Raw genomic sequence first — 23,991 nt, 5'->3', positions numbered from 1 at the left:
TTATTTGAAGGAGTGATGAAAATCCTTTCTCGCAAAGATAGGTTGTAGAAAACTGCATGACGATTTTCGATGCTTCGTTAGATAATTCGGGAAATTCACTTCTCAGTGAAGGCGAGATCCAGAATCGAGCTAAACTACGATCACAGAATTGCATTTTAAGCCCACTGTCACTCGAAAGCTCAATTAGCTGTTCTTTTTTTAATAACGAAAGGTCGTTCTCATGACTGCAAGCCTGAAATGAATCCGTGAACCCACAGAAATTTCTTATAAAAGTTATTCAGAAAATATGTTTCCAAATTCTGTTTCAGAGTTTTGAGGTGGACACAAACACTTTTCCAGTGGTTAAATTCTAAACTAATAAGTTGCGGAGCCGTACACAAAATAATCAATTGTATTTACCTTTTGAATACTATCTGGGGAAGCTCCAAACCTCCCCATCCCTTTCATCATGCATTCATAATCAGGCTACTGTTGATACTGATTTATATACACATTCAAAACTGTAAAAAATTCTTGAATAATAACAAAATAATGTAGGCATAATTACCGTAAAGGAAGAAAAGTCACAAAACAGAAAAATATTCCTACAAAATAACCAATTGTATTTACCTTTAAATGAGAATCCACTGGTCGAGTGTCCAGCAAGTCAGCAAATCCTTCCTTTCATTCAGCATATTAATATTATCGCATTGCAACTGATGGAAATTCTGTGTTTCTGTGGATTCGTTACAGGCCTTGTTCTCTTCAGAAACTACACACAGAATGTCATTACAAACTCGTTTTGTATTATCACTGTCATCCGAGCTATTTTTCCATTTAAAGAAGGTACCAATGTACTCATCCATAATTGAAATAACGTACTTACTCGAATATAACTCACCCTCGCATATAACTCGTACCCCTGATTTTACTTTTCGAAAAAAAGAAATTAAAACGTTTCGCATATACATCCCAAATGAAAAAAAGCTGAAGCACGTTCAGAGCGGGGGAGAGTAATTTGCTCTCGCAGTAAACAATACGCCCTCCACAATAGCCACTATACTGCAGAGGCAAGAAAAACAAGTACTTTTATTATGCCAGTGAATAAGGTACCAGCAGTCTGTGTAATATATTTCTCAACAAATAGTGCAATTAGAGATAACTGGGATAAAAACGACACTAATTAATGAATCACATGTCCTTTCATACAGAAACTATGCTATTTAGACTCAAGCAAAATCATATGTTGCACCGGCAAACACAGTATCTAACTAAAAACTATTGTTATTAATTAGATGTGTGCGAGTTCGCCTGCCCCAATGCAGCAATAAAATTCAACCGAAGGTGTTAAAATTCGTAAACGTGTTAAAACTTAGAAATATATGTATAGTGAATGTTGTTATGGCAGTTTCACGTATGGAATTCGGTTGAAAAGAGTTAGCATTTCAACTCAACTGGCAGCTTGCTTTTATCATTCAGTCGCGCAATTTCCTAAAAATATATAAATACTGGGGTTAATTCACAACACACTTTGTCCAAGTATTACTTAGCACTTTTGAAGATATATTGAGCCTTGGATGAAGGAAGAAACCCTTCAACAATAAAAATCAATAAACAACAAGCAATTGGTCGAAATGTAGTCATGTGGACAACACATGTTCACTTCAAATCTGACAAAACAGCAAGGGAAAGTGGAGGCACCGCTACAAATTAAAATAGTCGTAGAATATTCATGGAATGAACATTCTACAGCTATTTCTATTTTATTTAATTTTTTTAAGTATCCATTTTAGGGGTGCTTAAAGGTGAAAGCTGTATAACTGAGAGGAGACCTCCACATAGCCTTTAAAGGAATGCAGAGAACCGACCAGGACTTGTGACCTAATGTCCAATCCTCACCTTCTCGTGGTGCACCGTTAGGTATCTACCTGGATACTGAACGAACGAGAATGGGCTGGCAATTTGGGATTTAGCCGACCAACTTGTATTCTAATTGGTTAAACCAAAATACAAAATGATGGTACAACATGACAAAATTTCATGCCAGCGGGAGCGGCGCCCGGTTAAACAAGGCCCCCGTTGTTTCATCCAGAAATATGTTAGCAGAGCTAATCTCAGATGGTATGGTCACTTAAACAGAATGGGCGAAGAAAGATTAGCAAAACAAGTGTTCTCTGCCAGGTTGGCAGCAAAATGACCCACAGGAAGACCAAGATATAGGTGGATTAATATGGTATAAAGTGCCTTAGATGATAGAAATATAAGATCTGATAATGTTGAAGTCTTGACAAGTAACAGACTGATTTGGAGGAAAATTGTAGATAGGAAGTTAGTAATGATGTAAATTTTTCATGTAGTACTATCATATCCTGTACCCCCCCTTTGAGGTTACATGGCAGGAATTTGATGATGTATTCATTTTATTTCAATAATTTTTACTTATTCTATTTTAATTTGTTTTGTTTGAATAATTAAAATATATAGATTTATTTGGTTAATTTAATTCTGCCAGTGGACCACCTGTCCCATCGTTGCAGACCACAGGTTGAAAACCACTGCTATAGGTGACTCTCACCTTATGTGACCGCTAATTCATAAGTAGTATAGACATAGAAGACACGACACAACATAAATAAAAAAATGAATTTTAATTAGGAAAAGTATTTTGGAAAATTTTTTGTGTATTTTAACTTTTTCTTCTTTTTTGGGGGGGGGGGGGGGGGGGGCTTGCCCCCCCCCTTCCCTGGGTGCACCACTGCACAAGTGACATCTCATGACCAATAATCCTATTCCTAATATCAGAAACTAGGAATAGTATTATTGGTCATGAGATGTCACTTGTGTATAGGAAAAAGAGACCTGAGGCACTTTTGCATTGGTGGAGAATCCCAAAGAGAAAAAGCCAACCACCTTGACAAGCAGCGATTGATCATGTGGAGTTCTGGCTACCCAATGAGAGAGAGAGTAGAAAGTAGTCCAAAGGATCAAAATTTACTGAACAGGCATGATCAAATGCTCTGAAAAAGTCGAGAGCAAACTGCAGGTTTATCCAAACCTTGCCACGGCAATGTTCAAAACACATAGACATTTTCTCCAAAACTTACTTTTTTCCATAGGATGATAAGCACATTGTCATCTGTCACAAGGTATGTGAATATGCAGTATTTACATACTGTATATAAAGGGATGATGTGGCTATGCAATATTTGCATAGTCACATCCCTTTTCATGCAACTGAAAAAGGAGTCCCACAACCTTTGGTAACATGGTATATATACATACAGTGGTATCTCGCTAATCTGAACCACTTTAGTCCAAATCCTCCAGAAATCTGAACTGCAGTTTGAAAGAAAAAAAAGTTTTATTTATTACGTATTATTATTTTGTGTAATATTATTTTTATTTAGTAATTATTATTTTAACTATTATTATTTATTTTATTATTATTACAATACAGTATTACTACAGTGATACACAAAAAGAGGAAATTCAACGTGCATAATTTGGTTAAAAATATAAATCCAGACGTTGAAATTTCACAAACAGATATTACAGAATGGATTACGGGTAGAACCGAAAGCGAATCTGAAATCAAATCAATGCTGAAATTATAAATATGACGCTACAGAATGAATTAGAAGATGATGATGATGACGATAAAGAACTCGAAGAAAAAAAAATAAAACATGAAGAGGCAGTTGACAGTTTTAATGTGTATAGAATGGGCTAAGCAGAATGATATGCCATTCCCCAAAATTTTATCGCTAATGCAGCTCCGAGAAGAAGCATTCGAAAAAAGTTTAGCTTCCAAGAAGCAAAAAAAAATCAGTGACTTTTTTTACAAAGAAATAAAAAAACTTTTTTGTGTGTTATTTTGTGAAACCTTTTTTTGTGTTGTATACAAGAAAGTGACATTTTTACGCAAATTAAGTTATGTACTGAACTATGCAATTTTATTAAATCAGAATACTCAACAATACAGATACATAGAAAATAAATTTTTTAGTAAAATAAACTTGTGTACTGTATTATTTTTTAAGTTTTACATTACAGTACCGTAGCTTTTTTTTTCTATCAGTTACTTCATTTATTTACAGAATTAAATTGATGTACCATTAGAATCTGATTATTTTCATCTTAAATGCAGGAAAATTCGCTAATTCGAACTTTTCGCTAATCTGAACGAGCACGGTTTTTACTGGTTCGGATTAGTGAGATACCACTGTAATAGAACTTTAAAATATTATGACAACCATGATTAGTTTTAAACCATGTTGTCATAACATGTTGTTAGATCCTGAATGAAGGAATCTTGCAAAGAAATCATTCATTCAGAATCCAACATATTAAACTCACAAAAAAGAGAGAAATACCCGCATGTCAGCTAAAATTAAAAGTGAAACCTCTTCACTTTATGTATAAAATTTGCATTTTATTTCATGTACGATATATTTAATCTATTGTGTTCATATTAAGATTTTATTAGAGTATGTTTTATAAGAGGGATAATCTGACTTAATTTAAGCCTCACTTAAGCTGTGTAAAATTAACTGTGGGTCATCAAATAGTTACTAAATAATAATTCTTGGAAGGTTTAAAACTACAGTGTACAGCATAATGCTGGCGGCAGTTGCTTAAGTGGAACGTATATTGGCGCGAATTCTGGGAATACAAGAGCATAACAGCGTTGGGAAAAGGCACGGGATGAACCCAAGGGGTGAAAAGATATGGGTCGTGTGCAAAGGGGACTGAGGAAAAAGAGGTCACTCTAAGGAGGAATATAAGGGGACGAGGGCCGTATTAGAGGGGTCTCTTGTCGTATCGATTTCCTGTTTGGTGGCTCGGAAGTTAGCAGGAGTTCACATAAAGGGGGGGGGGGGGATGAAGTGTCTGTGCTAAGATAGGATGTCAGACAGCAGGCTTTCTTAAGATTGGAGTAGAATTCTACACAGAGCTGAAGGTAAAATTTCCAGTCCTAGCAGAATCAAGTCGTCGCTGAAAAGTCCCGTCGAAATGTTTCCTAAAATGCGGAGATTGAGTCAGTTTTCGGCAGAAATAATGAAGATAGCGTAACCCCTACGTTGGCACATGGACAGCCAATAGACAAGAAGTAATCAGATGTACACGTAGTGCTGAAAGATGTGGAAAAAGTTCGGTAACGTAAAATCACTATTTTGTGTATAAAATTCATTAGAAGAGAGAAGATTGTTTGTGAATGTAAAAATTAAGAACAGTACTCTAAAGAACTTTGTGGACAGTCTCTAATTAGAAAGTTAACCTCCTTTGAGAGTAAGAAGAACTGTTTAGAAGAGATCTTTAGTATTATATGTGATAGGATCAATTTAATGAGATTAGAATTGTGGATTTTAGTAACTGAGTAGCATTAGAATGTTTGTTTATATTATTTTATGAATAGCATTACAGAAAGGAATTTAGCTTAACATCATATCATTTGCTATCTATCCCAATATTCAGTTACTGTGTTTCTCATGCTTTACGACCTTTGATTTAATTTAGAATATGTTAACCTCTTAACTCGAGTTTCATTTAGTATTGAGTCATAATTGAGTGTATGAATTTTTGTGTATTCTGTTTAGATATTACAATAAACGTGTCATATTTACCTAAACCTGAGTCATGCCTGATTACGATTCCAAACTACCACTTATAAAAATAGAACCTATTTTGGCGGGAAGGAATTAGGAAGTGTATATAATTATAGATTTAGGTCACGACTGCAATAATCTGAATCTATACGGCAGTGTTAAAGTAAGATATTGGGTAAGAAATCCTCAGAATCTAGTATTGTCTCCCTGAGCAAGGATCCTTTTCTGCTATAGGATACTGGTTGACGCAGCAAAATATAAATTCGCCAGTATCCGAAGAGGAAACAGTCCAAGATATAAATAAATAGACGTAAGCATATTAGGCCCGATATCTGAAGAAGTAAAATAGCAATAGAAAGATAGAATAAGAAGATATAAGGCTAAAATATAGAGAAAGCAACGACATAACAATAGAGCAGCTGGTAGGATTTTAATTGAATAAGGTTTTGAACAAGAAAGGATTTAATCAAGTAACAAACACTTTAAGTATAAATCATATAAATAAATATATATAACAAAGTCAACCGTGAATATCTTTATTCCCACCCTCTGCCCCTTTTTTTTGAACAACTATGATGAAATATAAGTATTAATACCTTATTTAACAGAGAGAAAATTAAAAATAGAAAAAGTTTACAGGAATTTAGATACATAAAATTTCACAAACAAAGAACAATGCTTACAAAATCATGTGGTATATCTTGAAAAGTGAATGGTGAATTGTGCTGTTTAGAGTGGCCCTCCCATGATAAGTCTCACAATCATGGAGGTGTCACGTAGTAAATCACTCTAGAATACAATACAAATCAGTTCTAGTATTATGCAATTTTATCTCATAAAAGTAACATAAGTTTATATTACCAGTAAGTGCCTGAGTATCCTCCTCTTGAACAATTGTCTCAACATCAGGACCATATACTTCTTCTGCAGTTGGATAATATTTCTTATCTTCATGAAGCACTACCTGCATTTGTGGGCCTTCTTCCTCTCTAATCATAACATCTTCTATACCCTCTTCCTGTAAATATTACACATTACACAACTTATTTTAATAAATCATATTCTATGCATTATATTCTCAAAGCTATTCAAGCATCTGTAATCTAGTTGAAAATAATTAGTTTTAACATGTCATTTCAATTAAACATAGACTAGCAGACTATACTCTGGATACTCTTTCACATAGGATTAAATGTAAGACATTGGTATTACATAGAAGTTCTATAAATCTGAGAGAACATTTTTAGATTCAGAATAGACTATGAAGCATATGATATTAAACTATATGATATATTTCAATATGTACAAAAAATCTGCAATATATGTATGAAATGTACACACAATCCAGTCAAAACATTTTGACCATCATCCTGAGCGTTCACAGGCCCTCTTGCTATCAGAACTGCTATTATAAACCATGGTACTCTATGACAGTGCTTCTCAAACTTATGGGGCCTTTGGAAATATTAAAATATTTCACGCCACCCATCGAAAAAAAAAATCATAATACAGACATATATTATTATAATATTTATTGTTTTTATATTCAATACAAAACATATACAGCGAATATTGCAAAAATCAAATGCAAATATTACATTTTTAGCATCTTACATACACATTTGACATGGTCTTAAAACATTTTAAATTTGTTTAGCTCACAGAGCAGCGCTTTGGGAAGAACTGCTCTATGAGACCTCTGATCACCATTTCATCAGGTTACTTCTCACAGATCTGCAGGTGTTGTTCCAGAAGAATTCAATTGCCAGACTGCTCAATCCACATAATCTCAAAGATCTTCTCTAGTATTCAAATCCAGTAAATTTGGTAGACATGGTAACTACTGGAAGTTAATGTTCAGTGAAATGCTCTCAGGTAACACCAGGAACATGGCAGTGTGTGTTAACCTGCTGGAACACACCTATGCTATTTGGGAAGATAAATGGCATGAATGGGTGTACCTGTTCAGTCACAACAGATAAATAATTTGTAGCATTTATAGTACAGTCTATGGGTATCAGGGTGATATTACTCCCCACGTTTTCACCTAATCCTTCACCTACCATCCACAATAGCATAGCTAGAAACAAGGATCATCTGAAAAGGCAACTTTTACTCCAGTCTTCAATAGTCCAATGGAACCTCTTAGATGCAAACTGTGGCCATAGCTACAATTACACGTAAGTACGAGTACAAGACTGGGTGCTTACGTTGGAGGAACGTATGAAGGAAGATACATTGGATGGTGGTCTGAGAAACAGAAACACTGTCATTCGTCTCCTAAATTCCATGATCAGCCATTCCACAGATTTTCACTGGTTCTGCAGCAACATCACAAGTCGCCACTTTGAGGAGAAGCGTGTGGGCTGGAAAGCCAGAAGGGTTGAGGAACTCCACAAGGTAGTCTACATTCTTCCCCCCTTCCTTCTCGTGAACTTGTTATTCTTCCACACAAAGTAAGAAGGGGACCTCAGAGTACAGGAGGGTTTTGCAAAATCAAGCTATTTGCAATATTTTGCAAATAGCTTGAAGAAAGCCAAGAGTGTTTTCTGAGGAGGGTTCCTGAGATTCTCAGCCAAGTTGTTAGAGGTGAAGTACATGTGCTGACCGTTCTCGAGGTGAACAGTGAGACTGAAGATAGTGAGGAACCTCTCGTGAATGAGAATACCAAGATCCTCCAAACCGCCTCCAAGCTGCTAATGTACCACCCACTCTCATACAACTTCATCTCATTCCTCTCATTCTCCAGGGCAAAAGCCATCTAGTCACTGTCCTTGTTCACGTACTTGCATATGTACTTGATGCACTTGTGTTGCGTCTATCCTTTTCTTAAATGTTGATTTTCTTGTCGCTACTGGCCGTATCCCTGATAAGAGTGAAGCTGTTGTTTTGCGAGACAAAGAAATGCAAATGGCAGATGCCTATTTCTTTGTCCCAGCACTGGTCCTATCTCCTTATTTTAAATTCAGAGAAAATTTATTTGTATACGCTGTGCCATCCTGAATCCTAGGATATACTAAAATGTAAGACCAGGGAGATAGAACACAGTCAGCGTTCACTCTTCTCAGCTATAAATTTGCAACTTGCAGTCATGACCTTATGCTATACAGTTTCCCGCCCCTCTTGTTGTTCATTATATTTTATGGGCAAGTGCAGTAGGATCTAGATACAGGCAAGACAACATTCACATTAAAGCAAAACATTTAATTACAGTTAGAATTCATATATTACACTGAGAAGCACTTAGTTAATCATTCAACTAAAATTTATCTACATCATTATCACTCGTACATAAAATTAATTATCCCCTTTCTTGAAATTCTATCTTAGAAACATAATTACTATCATTTAATCACTTAGTCTCAATTTTCTATTCTGATCATTTAAATTTTACTCTTAATACTTGTCAAAATTCCATACATAATTCTCTTTAACAATCCTATTCAAATTTCACATATATCTCAGATTCATACAAGATCATTCGTAATTCACTCTCTTTCAAGACACATTTATGTGACACTACTATATTTCCTTCTAAGTTTATCAGCAACAGTTCAAAGAAATGTCTCTTAGCACACACATTAAAATCTTCTCATTCAATTCTTTAGTTAGTAGACATAAAGTTTTCACCTTACAAATTTGCTGGATATTCTACGTCAGACAACCACCTTATATGATCGCCTTTCTTCACATTTCCTCGAGATTTTCTATATGACTTCCCTCTATACTTCAACTGGAATTATTCTGCAGTTTTCCACCATCAGGATCTGCTGGGCTTTTGTTTCCGACTGGTAAGTTCTCTTGATCATTCGGTCGTAGCTTCCACGAACAAAGGAAATCCACGTGGAGGCTCCATACCAGCCGGACTTCCGTGGCACAAGAATACAGCAGCAGGAAAACGTCTAGAAGCCCTGCTCGTAATGTTACATCCCCTTTTAAACACCGTGCCATTTCTCTCTTTCGTCATTGATGTGTACGTCATGCTTTCACTACGTCACGCGGTACTTAGTGCTGCTCGCGGTATCCTTTCGAAACTCTCGTAGCATTACTGTGAAAAGTGGGGGAAAGCACCGTGCTACATAACAGATATACTGGTACATTCACGACGTGTCTCAGAAGTCGGCCGTTTTACATTTAGATTATCATTTCTTACCGAGCAAATGGTTAGTTGTTCACACAGCATTTTAGACTAAGCAACTATATAATAATAATACAATGAAATCTCACATTACTAAATAAGATATAAAAAAACTAAATTATGATTTCTATACAGTGCTTCGTTATTTCTGATGAATCATTATTTTTCTCAAGAGAGTGATAACAATGTTAAGTCCGAGTGAAACTTGATTTCTTTAATGATTTGTTTCACCCCGACTTAACACTTGACAGTGTTGCATAATTCCACATTGATGTATCAAAAATGGATGACAGGACAGGGTTGTAGGGCACCATGCAGTGGTTGTCCAGCTCTATCCCAATGATTTCTATGGTGAAGCCACCATCAGCTAGAGACCTCCTCCAATACTGCAGGTATCCATCATTTGCTGTCTGAGTGTCCTTGAGAACTGGCCAGGGGTATAGTTTGCCCACCATTTGTAAATCCCTCCTTGGCATTATGCCAAGAATAGTCGATTCATGCTGAAGGGGAGAAAGAATTGAAGGACGTACGAATTGGTCGTCAACGCGCGAAATCACGTGCTATATAGGTAAATTTTTCCAACTGTTATACAAGCAACATAGTTAACTACAATGATCATAAAAGAGAAGTTAATTTTCCGACATGTAATAATAAACAACTCATCCCACAATACGGACTGATTACCCTATTATAGAAATGGATTCTCCTTTTTCTGACATGCGCAGAAGTGTCGAGGGATTTCTAATCGGTGGGCGAACTATACCTCTTGCTACAGCTGCCTCCTTTCATGCATGGCAAACTGTGGTTCAAGCTACCACAGAGCCCATGAATCATGTTGGCCTTTACGATGTTGTGGAGGAGAGGGTCTTGCTGAGGGTCAGGTATTCCAGCACAGATGACTTTGTCGATCATGTCAGGGAAGATTCACCTCTAGCCACAGCAAGATGTGGATATGAGGCAGATCCCACTTTTGCCACTACCAAAGATTACATGAAGCACCGCACTTCCCCTTGCTCAAGAGAGCCATCATCTTCACCTTGAGATGGAACACTCTGGCTAGGATGTTGTAACCATCGTGGGACTTTTGCCCAAGCAGTAATGCATCTGTGATATCCTTCCACCTGGGAGTTACAGATGAAAGTGAAGAACAGATCAGGATGGCCGTGGTAGCAGACGTATGTTATGGCGGCTTGAGTCTGCTCATGCATGTAGTGAAGTCACCAGTGAAGAATGAAAAGAGCACCACCATTTAACTCAACTGAGCAGCAGCAGCATCATCCTGCCTCCCCACGGCATCCCTCAGGTGAATGGAAGTAGAAGTAGTAGAAGTACCTCAGGAGTAGAAGCTTGCTGTGGAGACTGTCTTCTTGAGAGGCAACTTGGTCTCAGGGGCAGGGCAATGGAGTATCCATCCTCGCCATGAGATGAGAGAGAGAGTTATGTTTGTACTCGGCAAGAGAGCATTGCATCCATCATTACCTGCACACAATAAAAATCGACAAAAATTGTGAGTACTTCTTGTGTCATCATGGAATGAACATCCCAGAGATTACCTAAAAATATCACCGATTTGACCAAACGACTCACTCTCGCAAGCAGTAGCACTAGCATGACCTCTGTTTCCTCCCCCTCCTCTTTCCTCGTGAATATAATATTCGTCACACTCACCTTTGTGGAGCCAACTAGTTGAGAATACAGACAAGAAACACGTGTGGGGTCAGAATTAATGAATGCCCTCGACCAAAGTGTAAGCTATCAAGGTCAGTTTCTTACCAGTACTCTCATTTCAAAACCAGTCTTGCAATCATACACATATAATGAAGGGTTCTCTCCCTTCCACTCAGTTTTAAAAACATGTACATAATTCACATAAAGATTAGCATGATTTAAAGCATTCTCCTAGCAGCATGAATCAGTAAAAGAAGCAACAAAAAAATTTTTAAATAAATTAGCAGTTTTAAATGTTCGTGCATTTACATAACTAATCTCTTAAATTTTGTCCAAATATAATTAAAAAAAGGTCCACATGGTTAGCCGAGTGGCTATATGCTTCGCAACCATATGCCTGGGAAAGAAGTGTCCTGGGTTTGATTCCTGTCGCTGGCGTGAGGAGCTAAGGATCTTTCTCAGACATAGCCAAGTTAGCCGATCTTGGGCATAGATTGCAGGGTTTTTCTCCCCAGTTTACCTGGGGGGGGGGTTCATCCCGCAAAGCAGGCAAACCAGCCTTGAGAACTCAATGCTTCTACAGACATAGGATACATTGGGAGGCATACGGCTAACCACCTTATCCTTGTGTACGGTTGCAGTTAAATGAATAGAAAACCCTGGACACCACAAACAAGGCAAAAGAGGAATAAAAGGAAGAAGAATCAAGTGGAGTGATATGAGCAAATATCAGAATGGTGAACTGGATAATGAGACTTATTTCTGCCTATGGATCTACTTTAAAAGGTTCTACTAAAGAAGAAGTGGAGGAATATTTCAAGGCATTAGAGAAGACAGTTGACACAATTAAAAAGAAAAGATTCGAGCATCAGAGCATGAAATAATTACAGACAGAGAAATGTTTTGGGAAAATCTGGGGAAAAGAGCAAAATTAACAATAATGGTTAATATCTTCTGAAATTCTGCTCAGGATATAGATTAGTTATTACTAACACAATTTCCAAAGACTTGAGTTAAGTAGAGCTCTCATAGTACCCATCTATAAAAAAAAAGGAAATAAACTGAATGTGAGAATTACACAGGCATTTTCCTACTGAGCGTTCTTGGTAGGATTCAGGGCAGCATACTTGAGAAATGGCTAAGAAAAATTGTGGGAAGGAAGCCTGGTGAAGAACTAGCTGGATTCAGGCCAAATAGAGGTTATCAGGATCAGATAATCACTTTAAGACAAATAGTTAAGTAATCAGGGAATATAACAAGGATCTGTATTTAAGTTCTGTAGATGTGGAAAAGGCATATGAAAAGGTGCCAAGAGAAAAGCTGTTCAAAATGCTATAATTATATGGTGTAAATGGAACATTATAGCAAGCAATAGTTAAGTCTATATCTGAGTTGTGAATCAGCAGTTGGAAATGAAGGAGGTACAGTAAGATAATTTTGGGTTAAATCAGGTGTGAGACAAGGATATACATGATCTACAAGTTTATCACATATATGGCTAACATTATGAGAGAAAGTAGTATTAAACCTGAAATCAAAACTGAATATGTTAATCTGAGCTCTTTACTTATGCAGCTGATGTTATACTCCTGAACATATTCAGTACAAATCTGCAAGATTCCTTCACTAAACTGAATAACTGTTGTAAAAAATTGATATGAAAATCAGCAATAAAAAATAAATACAATGAAAATAGGCAGAAACATTGAAAACATCAACTGCATCCTGAAGGAGAATTTATAGGACAAGTACAACATTTCAGCTATTTAAGCACAATTTTTAGTGAAAACAGGAAGTCAAGTATGGAAATAGACAACACAATCGACAAAGATGGTATGGTAGAAAGTCTAGTGAACAAATTTATGTGGAATTAGAGAGAAATTTAGTCATCAGAAAAAACATTCTATCTGATTAAACATTGCAAATTACAACACTGCATCTCAATGCCTCCTGTGACCTTCTACCAGAAAGACATCAGAAGAATCTTGAATAACTTGGACACCACAAAAGCAGCTGGTCCTGATGGAATCCCACAAATATTGTGCTTGAGAGATGTGTTCCTGAACCAATACCTGTTCTTTATCATCTATTCACTAAACTGTACTCATCTGCATACATGATGCATCTCTGGATCCATTCTATGGAAAGGTATGGAGAGACCTGTGCCATTGCAGTTGAAATATCCTAGACCTTTGATAGCGTTTGGCATCAAGAGCTTCTCAACAAGTTACCATCATTTAGACTGCATTCGTCCTTGTGTAAATAAACAGATTCCCACTTTTCTTTCAAATCGATCCCTAGGTGTAAATGGTGGATGATGTTCTCTCTCTTCAGACTTTTCTGTTAGTCCCACTATCCCTCAGTGCTCTGTCAACTCACCCACCCTCTTTCTGATTTATATAAACGACCTGCTCTCAAGTTTCAAGATCATTTGACAGATGATAATAATAAGTCCCCTGAATACTGACTGATCTCCACAGTATCCTAAACTGGGATGAAAATAATCTAGTCAACTTCAATGTTTCCAAAACACAGTTTTGCTTATTTTCTTGAAAAAATAAAAAAATCAGATCTTCTCCACTTCTTTTTGATAATATTCAGCTCAACAGTCTAAATCAAATCTCAGACTAACTCTTACTCTAAACCTTTCCTGGAATAAACATGTCAATTTTATGACATCATCAGCTTCCAAAAAACTTGGCATCTCTGCCAAACAGTTACTATGTATATATTCCAAATATGATCAATCTTGGAATATTGTTCTCAATATCTGGGGTGGTGCATTTAAAATCTCTCTAAAATTTCTTGATGCTCTTTAGAAAAGGGATATTTCAATTGATTAGTGACATCTATTGTTCAGAAGAACTATCATCCATTATGTCTCCTTCTTCTGCTAGATTTACAGGAACTTGAGCAAGCAGCTGCTGAACATCCCTTTACAGTCAAACTACATACTCACTAAAACAGATACTCCCAATCATGGGAGTATCTGTTTTAGTGAGTATGTAGTTTCACTCCATCCATCTCAATTCTGTAGAACAGCCTCTCCAATAAAGCATTTCCAAAGGACTATAAACTCCAACAGCTCGAGAATAATACAAACAGATTACTCTATTCTTGACCCCTGTCCACACGTCATTTATTGCTATAGGCCCTTCTGCCTTTCGAGTGTGGAAGTTAAAATGAGGTATATATAAACAAAAAAAAAAAAAAGTCAAAACACTAAACTAGCTGTATACAAGATGGTGTTCAAATAATTATAACTTATGGATCTGAGAGCTGGGTTAGAAATAAAACACTTGATCAAAGAATGGAGACCACAGATATACGAGTTCTGAGAAAGATTAGAGAAGTGAACAGATAGCATCAATCGCAGTATTATATTAAAAATGAGGATATTAGGAAAGAACATGACATTGTTAGCAGAGCTAATCTCAGGTGATATGGTCACATAAACAGAATAGGAGAGGAAATATTAGCAAAATGAGTATTCTTCTTTGCCAGGATGGCCCCAGAGGAAGACCAAGATGTGGGTGGACTGATACTGCAAAAGGTGCCCTAGAAGATGGAAATATAAGATTTAATAATATTGGAGTCTTGACAGATAACAGATTTGGAGGAAAATTGTTAATCAGAAGTTAGTAATGATGTAACTTTTTCAAGTGGTACTATCATAATATCCTACTTTCCATGAGGATACATGTCAGAAATTTGATGGGAAGAAATTTTGTTTTTTTGTTTAATCCTTTATCCAAGTGTAAGAAAACAAATATATGGGAAATATAACTTCAGTATTAATTCAACCTTGGCATCTTTTCTTGGTCTGTCTCTCACTGATGAAACATCAATAAAATTCATGAACTAGTCATAATACACAGCATTATGCATTACAGAAAGGAGGTATGTGTTTTGAATTATGGAATACTAAGGCAACTAATATGAAGTCATCAGCCTCTATATAACAAGTAGCCCAGTTATGAAGATACTTCCCATGTAAACTTTGTTCACTTACACCTGGATAAAGAATTAAACAAGAATATAATTTCTTGGCAAGTTTTAAAAAATTTTGGTCACACTTTGGGATGAAAAGATCTCCTAAGTATTACAATTACCGAAGTGGAATGCAGGAAGCTGATGAGGATTGGTGGCAGTCATTTTATTTTTTTTTTAAGACAAGCCTTGTAAACTCAAGAAGTTATATAAGCTCATCCAGAGCAGGCTTTTACAAAAATTCATGCTCACGGTGGGATTTGAACCCACAACTTGTTGGTTAGGGTGGGTATGCTATCCACTTAGCCAACCAGGCTAGCATGGCAAAAGCTGAAAAAAAATAATTAAAAAAATTCAGTTGGATGTTGATGAATACACTGAAAAGTAGAGTTAAGTATGTTATTATACTTTTTATAAGCCTGATATACTACCTCATTTAGACAATTCTGCCAGAGTAGTCTACTCATGACCAGGTACAAAACACACGCAAGAAAGGTGATCAGCCTGATAAGAAAGGCAAAAATCAGTTTATGAGAGGAAATTAGCTAAGTAGGCCAAAGGAAATTCCAAACAGTCCTTTCTTTATGAAAAGTAAAAAGAGGAATGATTATAGAAGGAAAACTTGAATGAATGCCAACAGTAAGGAAATGACAGATGGAAAAGGAATAATTGAATTACTGAGTGATAACTTTACAAGAGTATATCATATGAAGTTATTTGAATGATGGATATGACAGGGACTAATTTGAGAAGAGAAGTAGAATGGGATGGAATGGTATTTTGGTCTGTGTATTTTACATGGGTGGAATAGCCTCTAACCATGTTGTTTAATTTAATTCTCAGTTCTGGGGAGGTCCAGGAAAGTAGAAAGAGGCCAAACCATTCCATTTACATAAATGAGAGTCCAGAACAGGTAGCAAATTCCAGACCAATCAGTATCAAGAACAGTGGTTAAGGTATCAGAAAAGTTTATTAAGGGCAGAATTCAGAATAGATGAATAGGAATAAAATATTCTAGGGATGGCAGCATGGCATTGTGATGGGTAAGTAATGCCTTAGTATTTTACTCACTCATTATAAAATGATAAAGTTTTTTTTTAGAATTAGAAGAATGAAATGGTCATGCTGTTTAATTAAAGTCTCAGCTCTGACAAGGTTCCATGGGAGTGGAAAGAGGTCAAAACAGTTCCACTACATAAAGGAAGCAAAACTACAAGAAAGGAAGCAACTTAGAGATCAACCAGTATCTCAGGAAGAATTGTTAAGGTATTAGAAATTCTATAGCCATAATTAACATAAATCAGGAATGGGTGGATAGAAACATGATTCTCTATGAGAATCCTTGCCTTCATGCTTACATGGTGATAAGAATACATCATGGAAAATTATGGAAACAACTACCGTGTTAGAGTAAAACTTTAGTTTAATATAAACCAAAATAAACACTCAACATTTCGACCTTCACATTAAGGTCATCATCTGGAGCATACACATATATACAAAGAAACAAGCTGCACTAGAATATGCATGGCATGTTAAAGTTACTGAACAACCATTACAACTATTGGCCTGATCTTTGGTGAAAAAAAAAACAAAAAAACTTACCACATCAAAGCTAGAGGTGCTTAAGAGTCAAAGCTGTATAACTGAGAGGAGACCTCCACATAGCCTTTAAAGGAATACAGAGAACAGACCAGGGCTTCTGACCTAATGTCCAATCCTCACCTTCTCGTGGTGCACCCGGATGGGTATCTACTTGGATACTGAACGAACGAGGATGGGCTGGCAATTTGGGATTTAGCCAACCAAATTGTATTCTTATTGGTTACACCAAAATAAAAAATGATGGCACAACATGACAAAATTTCATGCCGGCTGAGGGCGTCGCCCGGTTAAACAAGGCCCCCATTGTTTTCAGCAGGGAACCAGGGCGAACAACGAAAAAATCAGAAAAAACACCCCAACTCAACATCACCAGAATTAAAGATCGGTACTATCAACGTAAGAAGCCAGAATGGCAAAGAAATGGAGCTAGCTGAGGAATTTAGATAAGTACCAGATTGACATAATAGGGGTGACTGAAAAAAAACACAAAAACTGGTGAGATCTTTCTGAGCAATAAATACGAAATTTTATATTCAGGCAATGACAATCAAGGAAAAGAAGGAGTAGCCATAGTATTCAACACAAAATACGAGGCTAATCTTCTTGAATGGCATCAGTCTCAAGTAGAGTAAGGTGGGCAAATATGAGAATGCGGAACTGGACAATGAGACTTATTTGTGCCTATGGTCCCACAGAAGGTTCTACTAAGGTAGAAGTGGAGGAATTTTTTGAGGCTTTAGAAAAAGCAACATACACAATGAAAAATGAAAAGTTGGTCCTTGTTGGGGATCTAAATAGCAGAGTAGGAAATGATTGTGAGACATACAAAAATATTTTGGGAAAATTTGGAGAAAAGAGCAAAGCTAATAATAATGGCAAATATCTGTTGGATTTCTGCTCAGGACATGGACTGGTTATTACTAACACCATGTTCCAACATAAAAATGTGCACAAATTCACATGGAGAGAAGAGGCTAGGAATAAGAAAAGTCTCATTGACTATGTTATTGTTGATAGTGATGTTTTCTCCCTGGTGCAGGACACCAGAGTGTGCAGAGGATTTGAAATTGGAAGTGATCACTATTTAGTCTTGAGCAGGATAAAATTGAATTTCATATTGAAAAGAATTACATGTAAGAAAGTTTTAAAGCGAATAAATGTTGAGCAGTTCTCAGATGTGAACTGCAGACGAAAATAAACAAAGATTATTGAAGAAAAAATGAAAGAGTTTGAGAACAGGAATCAAACCTTGGAGATTCAGTGGCAAGCTTTGAAGAAAGCCCTGATTGATTCAGCTAGAGGCATGTGGTGAAGTTGTCTGCAAGGATAAAAAAAATCAGAACTCCCTGGTGGACACAGGAAGTTAAAGAGGCAATGAAGAAAAAGAAGAAAGCATATCAAAAGTTCTTGTCAAATAAGTCAGCTTGTGCTCTTAGAGAATACACAGACAAATGCAAGAATGCTAAACACTGTGTAAAACTAGCTAAACAAAAGTCATGGGAGAACTTTGGCAAGAAAATAGAAAATAAATATCAAGAAGGTGGCAAAATATTCTGGAGGTTGTTGAAGAAGATTAGGAATGGAGGAAAGAGTGCTGTAAAAAGGAGTTAGAGATGATAAAGGTGACATGAAAACGGGAGAAAAAGATGTCCTTGAAGTATGGAGTAATTACTTTGAAAAACTGCTAAATGAAACAAGCATTGATGACAGCACAGTGGTAAAAAACACTGACCAGGCATGCAGTCAGGAATACATACCCATGCTTGAAGTAGAAAAAGCCATCAAAAGGCTTGAAATGTGGAAAGGCAGCAGGAGTAGATGATATTTGACCAGAAATGCTGAAGTATGGTGGTATAAGAGTTTTACAGTGGCTGCATTGCATAGTTCAGAAAGCCTGGACAGAGGGACGAATTCCCAATAATTGGAGTAGAGTTCTCATAGTACCCATATATAAAAAGGGAAATAAAACTGCATGTGAGAATTACAGAGGTATTTCCCTACTGAGTGTTCCTGGCAAGATCTATGCAAGTATACTTGAGAAACGGTTGAGAATTGTGAAAGAAAAGCTTGGTGAAAAACAAGCTGGATTCAGGCCAAATAGAGGCTGTCAGGATCAGATCTTCACTTTACGACAAATAGTCGAGAAAGCATGGGAATATAACAGAGATCTATATTTAAGTTTTGTCAATTTGGAAAAGGCATATGACAAAGTCCCAAGAGAGAAGCTATTCAATATGCTACAGTTGTAAGTCAGCAGTTAGAATTGAAGGAAGTACAGGAAGATTTTTTAATGTTAAATCTGGTGTGAGACAAGGATGTACATTATCCCCTCTGTTATTCATTATCTATATGGATCACATCATGAAGGAAAGTAGTATTAAACATGATATCAGAATTGGAGATGTTAATCTCAGCTGTTTGCTCTATGCAGACGATGTTATACTTCTAAATAAATCCCCTACAAGTTTGCAAGACTCCCTTACTAAATTGAATAACTGTTGTAATAGATACGGTATGAAGGTCAGCATTAAAAAGACAAAGACGATGAAAATAGATAGAATTGTTGAAAATGTCAACTGTGTTGTGAACGGGGAACCTGTGGAACAAGTAAAACATTTCAGCTACTTAGGCACGATTTTTACTGAAGATGGTAAATTAAATATGGAAATAGACAACAGAACCAACAAAGCTGGTATAGTAGGAAGTCAATTGAATAAATTCATATGGAATAAGAGAGAAATTAGTCAGAACACTAAATTAGCTGTATACAAGACAGTGTTCAAACCAGTTTTAACTTATGGATCTGAGAGCTGAGTCAGAAGTAAAACACTTGGCCAATGACTAGAGACTGCAGATATGAGAGTCCTGAAAAAGATTAGAGGCATGAACAGATGGCATCAAGGGCAATATCATATTAAAAACGAGGATATTAGGAAGGAACTTGATATTGTCAGCATCCAGGAATGCGTTAGCAGAGCTAATCTCAGGTGGTATGGTCACTTAAACAGAATGGGTGAGGAAAGATTAGCAAAACAAGTGTTCTCTGCCAGGTTGGCAGGAAAACGATAGAAATATAAGATCTGATAATGTTGGAGTCTTGACAAGTAACAGACTGATTTGGAGGAAAATTGTAAATAGGAAGTTAGTAATGATGTAAATTTTTCATGTAGTACTATCATATCCTGTACACCCCTTGAAGGTACATGTCAGAAATTTGATGATGATGATGATTTGGTACCAGTAAGAATAGAAAGTCAAAATTCAGAATCATATTGCAAAGTGGCTCAAAAGATCACTCGAACGTCTTCTTTCAGATCAATAACATTATGAATAATAACAATAATATAATAAATTCTAATGATAACAAAGCATTTAAAAAGTTTATACACTGCAGTATAGAAATTTCTCATTTCTTCAATTATTTATGACAAAGTATAATCATGATAAAATGACCAGAAATATAACAATATATTAGATTTCGTTGTATACCTGTCTAGAATTATAATACTCTTCATATTGTGTAGTAAAGTGCTATGTGTCTCTTGCAATTAGTAAGTTATAAACTAGTGCTTTGAGAGATGGAACACAGTTATCAACATGACAATCTGGTTAAGTGTTCTTCCGAGCATATCACACCTCATAACCAAAATACCCGACAGCTTAAGATGTGCATTCTTGTCTTGTCAACAGTCACAAATATTTTGGAGTAGAAAGTTGTTTAATACATTGAGTTACATCCAGCTCAAAACCAAAGCAAAGCATAATCATATATCTACCCACAGGGGTGGGTAGATATCAAGAGAAATTAACATTCAAAATCAACAGATTAGTCCATTAAATAAACTTCCATAATTCTACTAAAACCTATTATTATACTGCAAATGTTATGGACTGTTATCATGTATAATTTAAAGTATAATTATATAATTTGTAAGCAATGAAATAAACCTCTTGATATTCTGTGATTTCATTATCTTGTCTATCATAAATTTCCTCTTCGTCTTCTGAATCACTCTCTAATTCTGGACCTATGTAATTCCCAAATTCATCATAAAATTCTGTATCCATTTTGATTACAAATTACTGTTTTGTTCCTCTGAAAGTGTTTAATCTATTAAAAAAAAAAAAATAAAATAAAATAAATATGTATATATTTATAATATATATAATAGCAGCATGCTAGTAACATAATAGTAAGCATACTAATCATTTTTATCAATTAAAACTACTGTCATTAAATACCATTATCCAAGAGAAAATTAACAGTTCGTCTTCACAAATGTGAATAATACAGATTAAGATTTATTCTAAAAATAAATTTTAATGCATTAAAAAAAATAAATAAACAAATACCAATTTGTTATCATTTGATAAATTTATTATCTGAAATTCCAAACCGAGTTTCACGTAGACAGAGAAATCAAGATTGTTTATGAATCATCGTTAACCACTGTACTAGCTATCATGTATGGCCAACTGGGTGTTAATATATTATTTAATGCAGAAAAAAAGAAAAAGAATCTAGAGTAATTCTAGACAACGAATCAAAATAACCCAGCTTACTGTAATTATACAAACACAAACCAACTCATCAAATTCTATGGTTAGAATTTTATTACTGTCTACTATTCACAGTATATTATGAAATGAAGCATACATAATTACAATAGTTCTCATAGACAAGCTTATACGTTGGTTATGCATTACTGAATCACTTAAGGAATTGACAATGTAGATAAGAATATAAATTAAATTACATTTTAATAAATATTTCTGATATTTTGGCAAAGTCACTTTGCCATCTTCAAAAGGAACTTACAAAAAAGGTACGTGCACGTAGGCACTACAACACAGTAACAGAGAATGAAGTGATGAAGCTATTGTTCTCCTAAAAGTCTTGATGGTGCTCCCTAGCAGGCTAAGTAGGTGTTCTTGGCTGTTGAGCTGAAGGTCTGCTGATGTAAGCCTCCCAAATTTGGAGGTAGTCTCATACAACCAAATTTGCTGAGGTTTGGAGAGTTTCTTAGGGCTCAGGCTGATTCCAAGAATAGTCTTTCGAATTTGTATTTGCTATGGTGTATTACTGTAGCTTTCTTCCACCGTATTCTGTGGTGTGTATCCAGAGCATGGTCTGCAAAACCAGAGTGGCTGTACTTGTGAAACCGGATGTAGTCCTTGTGTTCTGAAATTCTGATATTCGCTGTCCTCCCTGTTTGGCCAAATTAAGACAGTTTACATCTGCAAGGGATCCAGGTATACACCAGATAGGTCTAGGGGAAGTGGTTGGTCTTTAGTAGAGCAGATAAGGGATGCCAATTTTCTATATGGTCTGTAACAGGAGGTCAAGTCATGTTTTTTTAAAATTTTGGTAATTTTTTCTGAGGTGCCTTGGATGTAGGGAATGGTGAAGGAGTTAGAGTAATGCTTATTGTGAAGGGGGGTTGGTTTGTTGGTTTCAGTATTTTGGGGATTTCTGGGGGGGGGGGGGGTAGCCACTGGCTGAGAAAATGTTGAGGATGTGATTTAGTTCAGTGTTTAAGGCCTTGTCGTTAGAACAGATTAGTTTAGCCCTGTTGTATAGTGTTTTCACCACTCCATATTATTGTGAGGGGGAATGGTGGGATTGTTGGTGAATGTACCTGCCTGTATGGGTGGGTTTTCTATAAACTGAGAAAAACAAGGTTCCATCAGGCTGGCAGGTGACTATTGTGTCTAGGAAAGGGAGGCAGTCGTTTTCCTGTTTTTCCAGAGTGAACTTGATTCTGGGGCATTGGTTGTTTAAGTGTGTTACGAAGGAGAAGAGTGTATCAGAGCCATGTGGCCAAATAGTGAACACATCATCAATGTAGCGAAGACCCCCCCCCTTCACAACAAGGATTACTCTAAATCCATCACCATTCCTTACATCCAAGACACCTCGGAAAAAATTACCAAAATTAAAAAAAAAAACATGACATGACCTCCTGTTACAGATTATACAAGAAATTGGCATCCTTATCTGCTCCACTAAAGACCAACCACTTCCCCTGGACCTATCTGGTGTGTACCAGATCCCTTGCAGCTGTAAACTGTCTTAATTTGGCCAAACTGGCAGGCGAATATCAGAATTTTGGAACCCAAAGACTACATCCGGTTTCACAAGTACAGCCACTCTGGTCTTGCAGACCATGCTTTGGATACACGCCACAGAATATGGTGGAAGAAAGCTACAGTAATACACCATAGCAAATACAAATTCGAAAGACTATTCTTGGAATCAGCCTCAGCCCTAAGAAACTCTCCAAACCTCAAATTTGGTTGTATGAGACTGCACCAAATTTGGGAGGCTTACATCAGCAGACCTTCAGCCCAACGGTCAAGAACACCTACTTAGCCCACTAGGGAGCACCATCAGGACTTTTAGGAGAACAACAGCTTCATCACTTCATTCTCAGTTACTGTGTTGTAGTGCCTACATGCACGTGCTTTTTTGTAAGTTCCTTTTGAAGATGGCAACACGTTGCCAAAATATCGGAAATATTTATTAAAGTGTAATTTAATTTATATTCTTATCTTCGTTGTCAATTCCTTCAGTGATTTAGTGATAATTACAATAGGTAAAACATTTTACTTAAGTTATACAATAAAGATTTAACATGTCCCAGTAAGTCAGGGACATGTTAAATTTGTTTTTGTTCGTCGAACAATTATTCTGGAGATGAATGTTTTTTTTTGTTTGTTTTTGTTTTTTTATAAATATACTTCTATCCTACTGAAACAACTGATGTTTAGGTTCCAGGATATCTATCTTTGAGGATTTAATCCAGGAGTGAACTTTTTTTTTTTCTCATTCCAGTTTGAAGCAAAAAAATTCACTCTCAGAAAATAATGCTCTGTCTGAGACACACACACACACACACACACACACACTCACACTCACACACACACTTATATGTTTTCTATAAATAAAGCTTTTCTTTTACTTCCATTTTGTATTTCAATAAATTTAAATTATCAATATTCTTT

The 23,991-nt window shown here is 36.2% G+C and overlaps 1 protein-coding gene across 1 annotated transcript in view; it reads right to left on the bottom strand.

Annotated features, from left to right (window-relative positions):
• Positions 1-23,991, bottom strand: part of LOC150105257 (116 kDa U5 small nuclear ribonucleoprotein component) — a 358,330-nt gene that overhangs the window by 320,765 nt on the left and 13,574 nt on the right. The window contains exons 2-3 of the mRNA XM_090394018.1: positions 20,935-21,097; positions 6,447-6,603 (exon numbers count right to left, since the gene is read on the bottom strand). Coding sequence (XP_090250144.1) covers positions 6,447-6,603; positions 20,935-21,054 — 277 coding nt within the window. The 5' untranslated portion in view covers positions 21,055-21,097. The remainder of the gene's footprint in view (positions 1-6,446; positions 6,604-20,934; positions 21,098-23,991) is intronic.

The sequence above is a fragment of the Typopeltis vanoorti genome, chromosome 6 (genome assembly GCF_054136105.1).
Source record: "Typopeltis vanoorti isolate ZY-2024b chromosome 6, IOZ_Tvanoo_1.0, whole genome shotgun sequence".
In the NCBI taxonomy this organism is placed as follows: Eukaryota; Metazoa; Arthropoda; class Arachnida; order Uropygi; family Thelyphonidae; genus Typopeltis; species Typopeltis vanoorti.
Note: the sequence above shows the minus strand (reverse complement) of the source record. Positions and strands in the feature narration are given on the sequence as shown.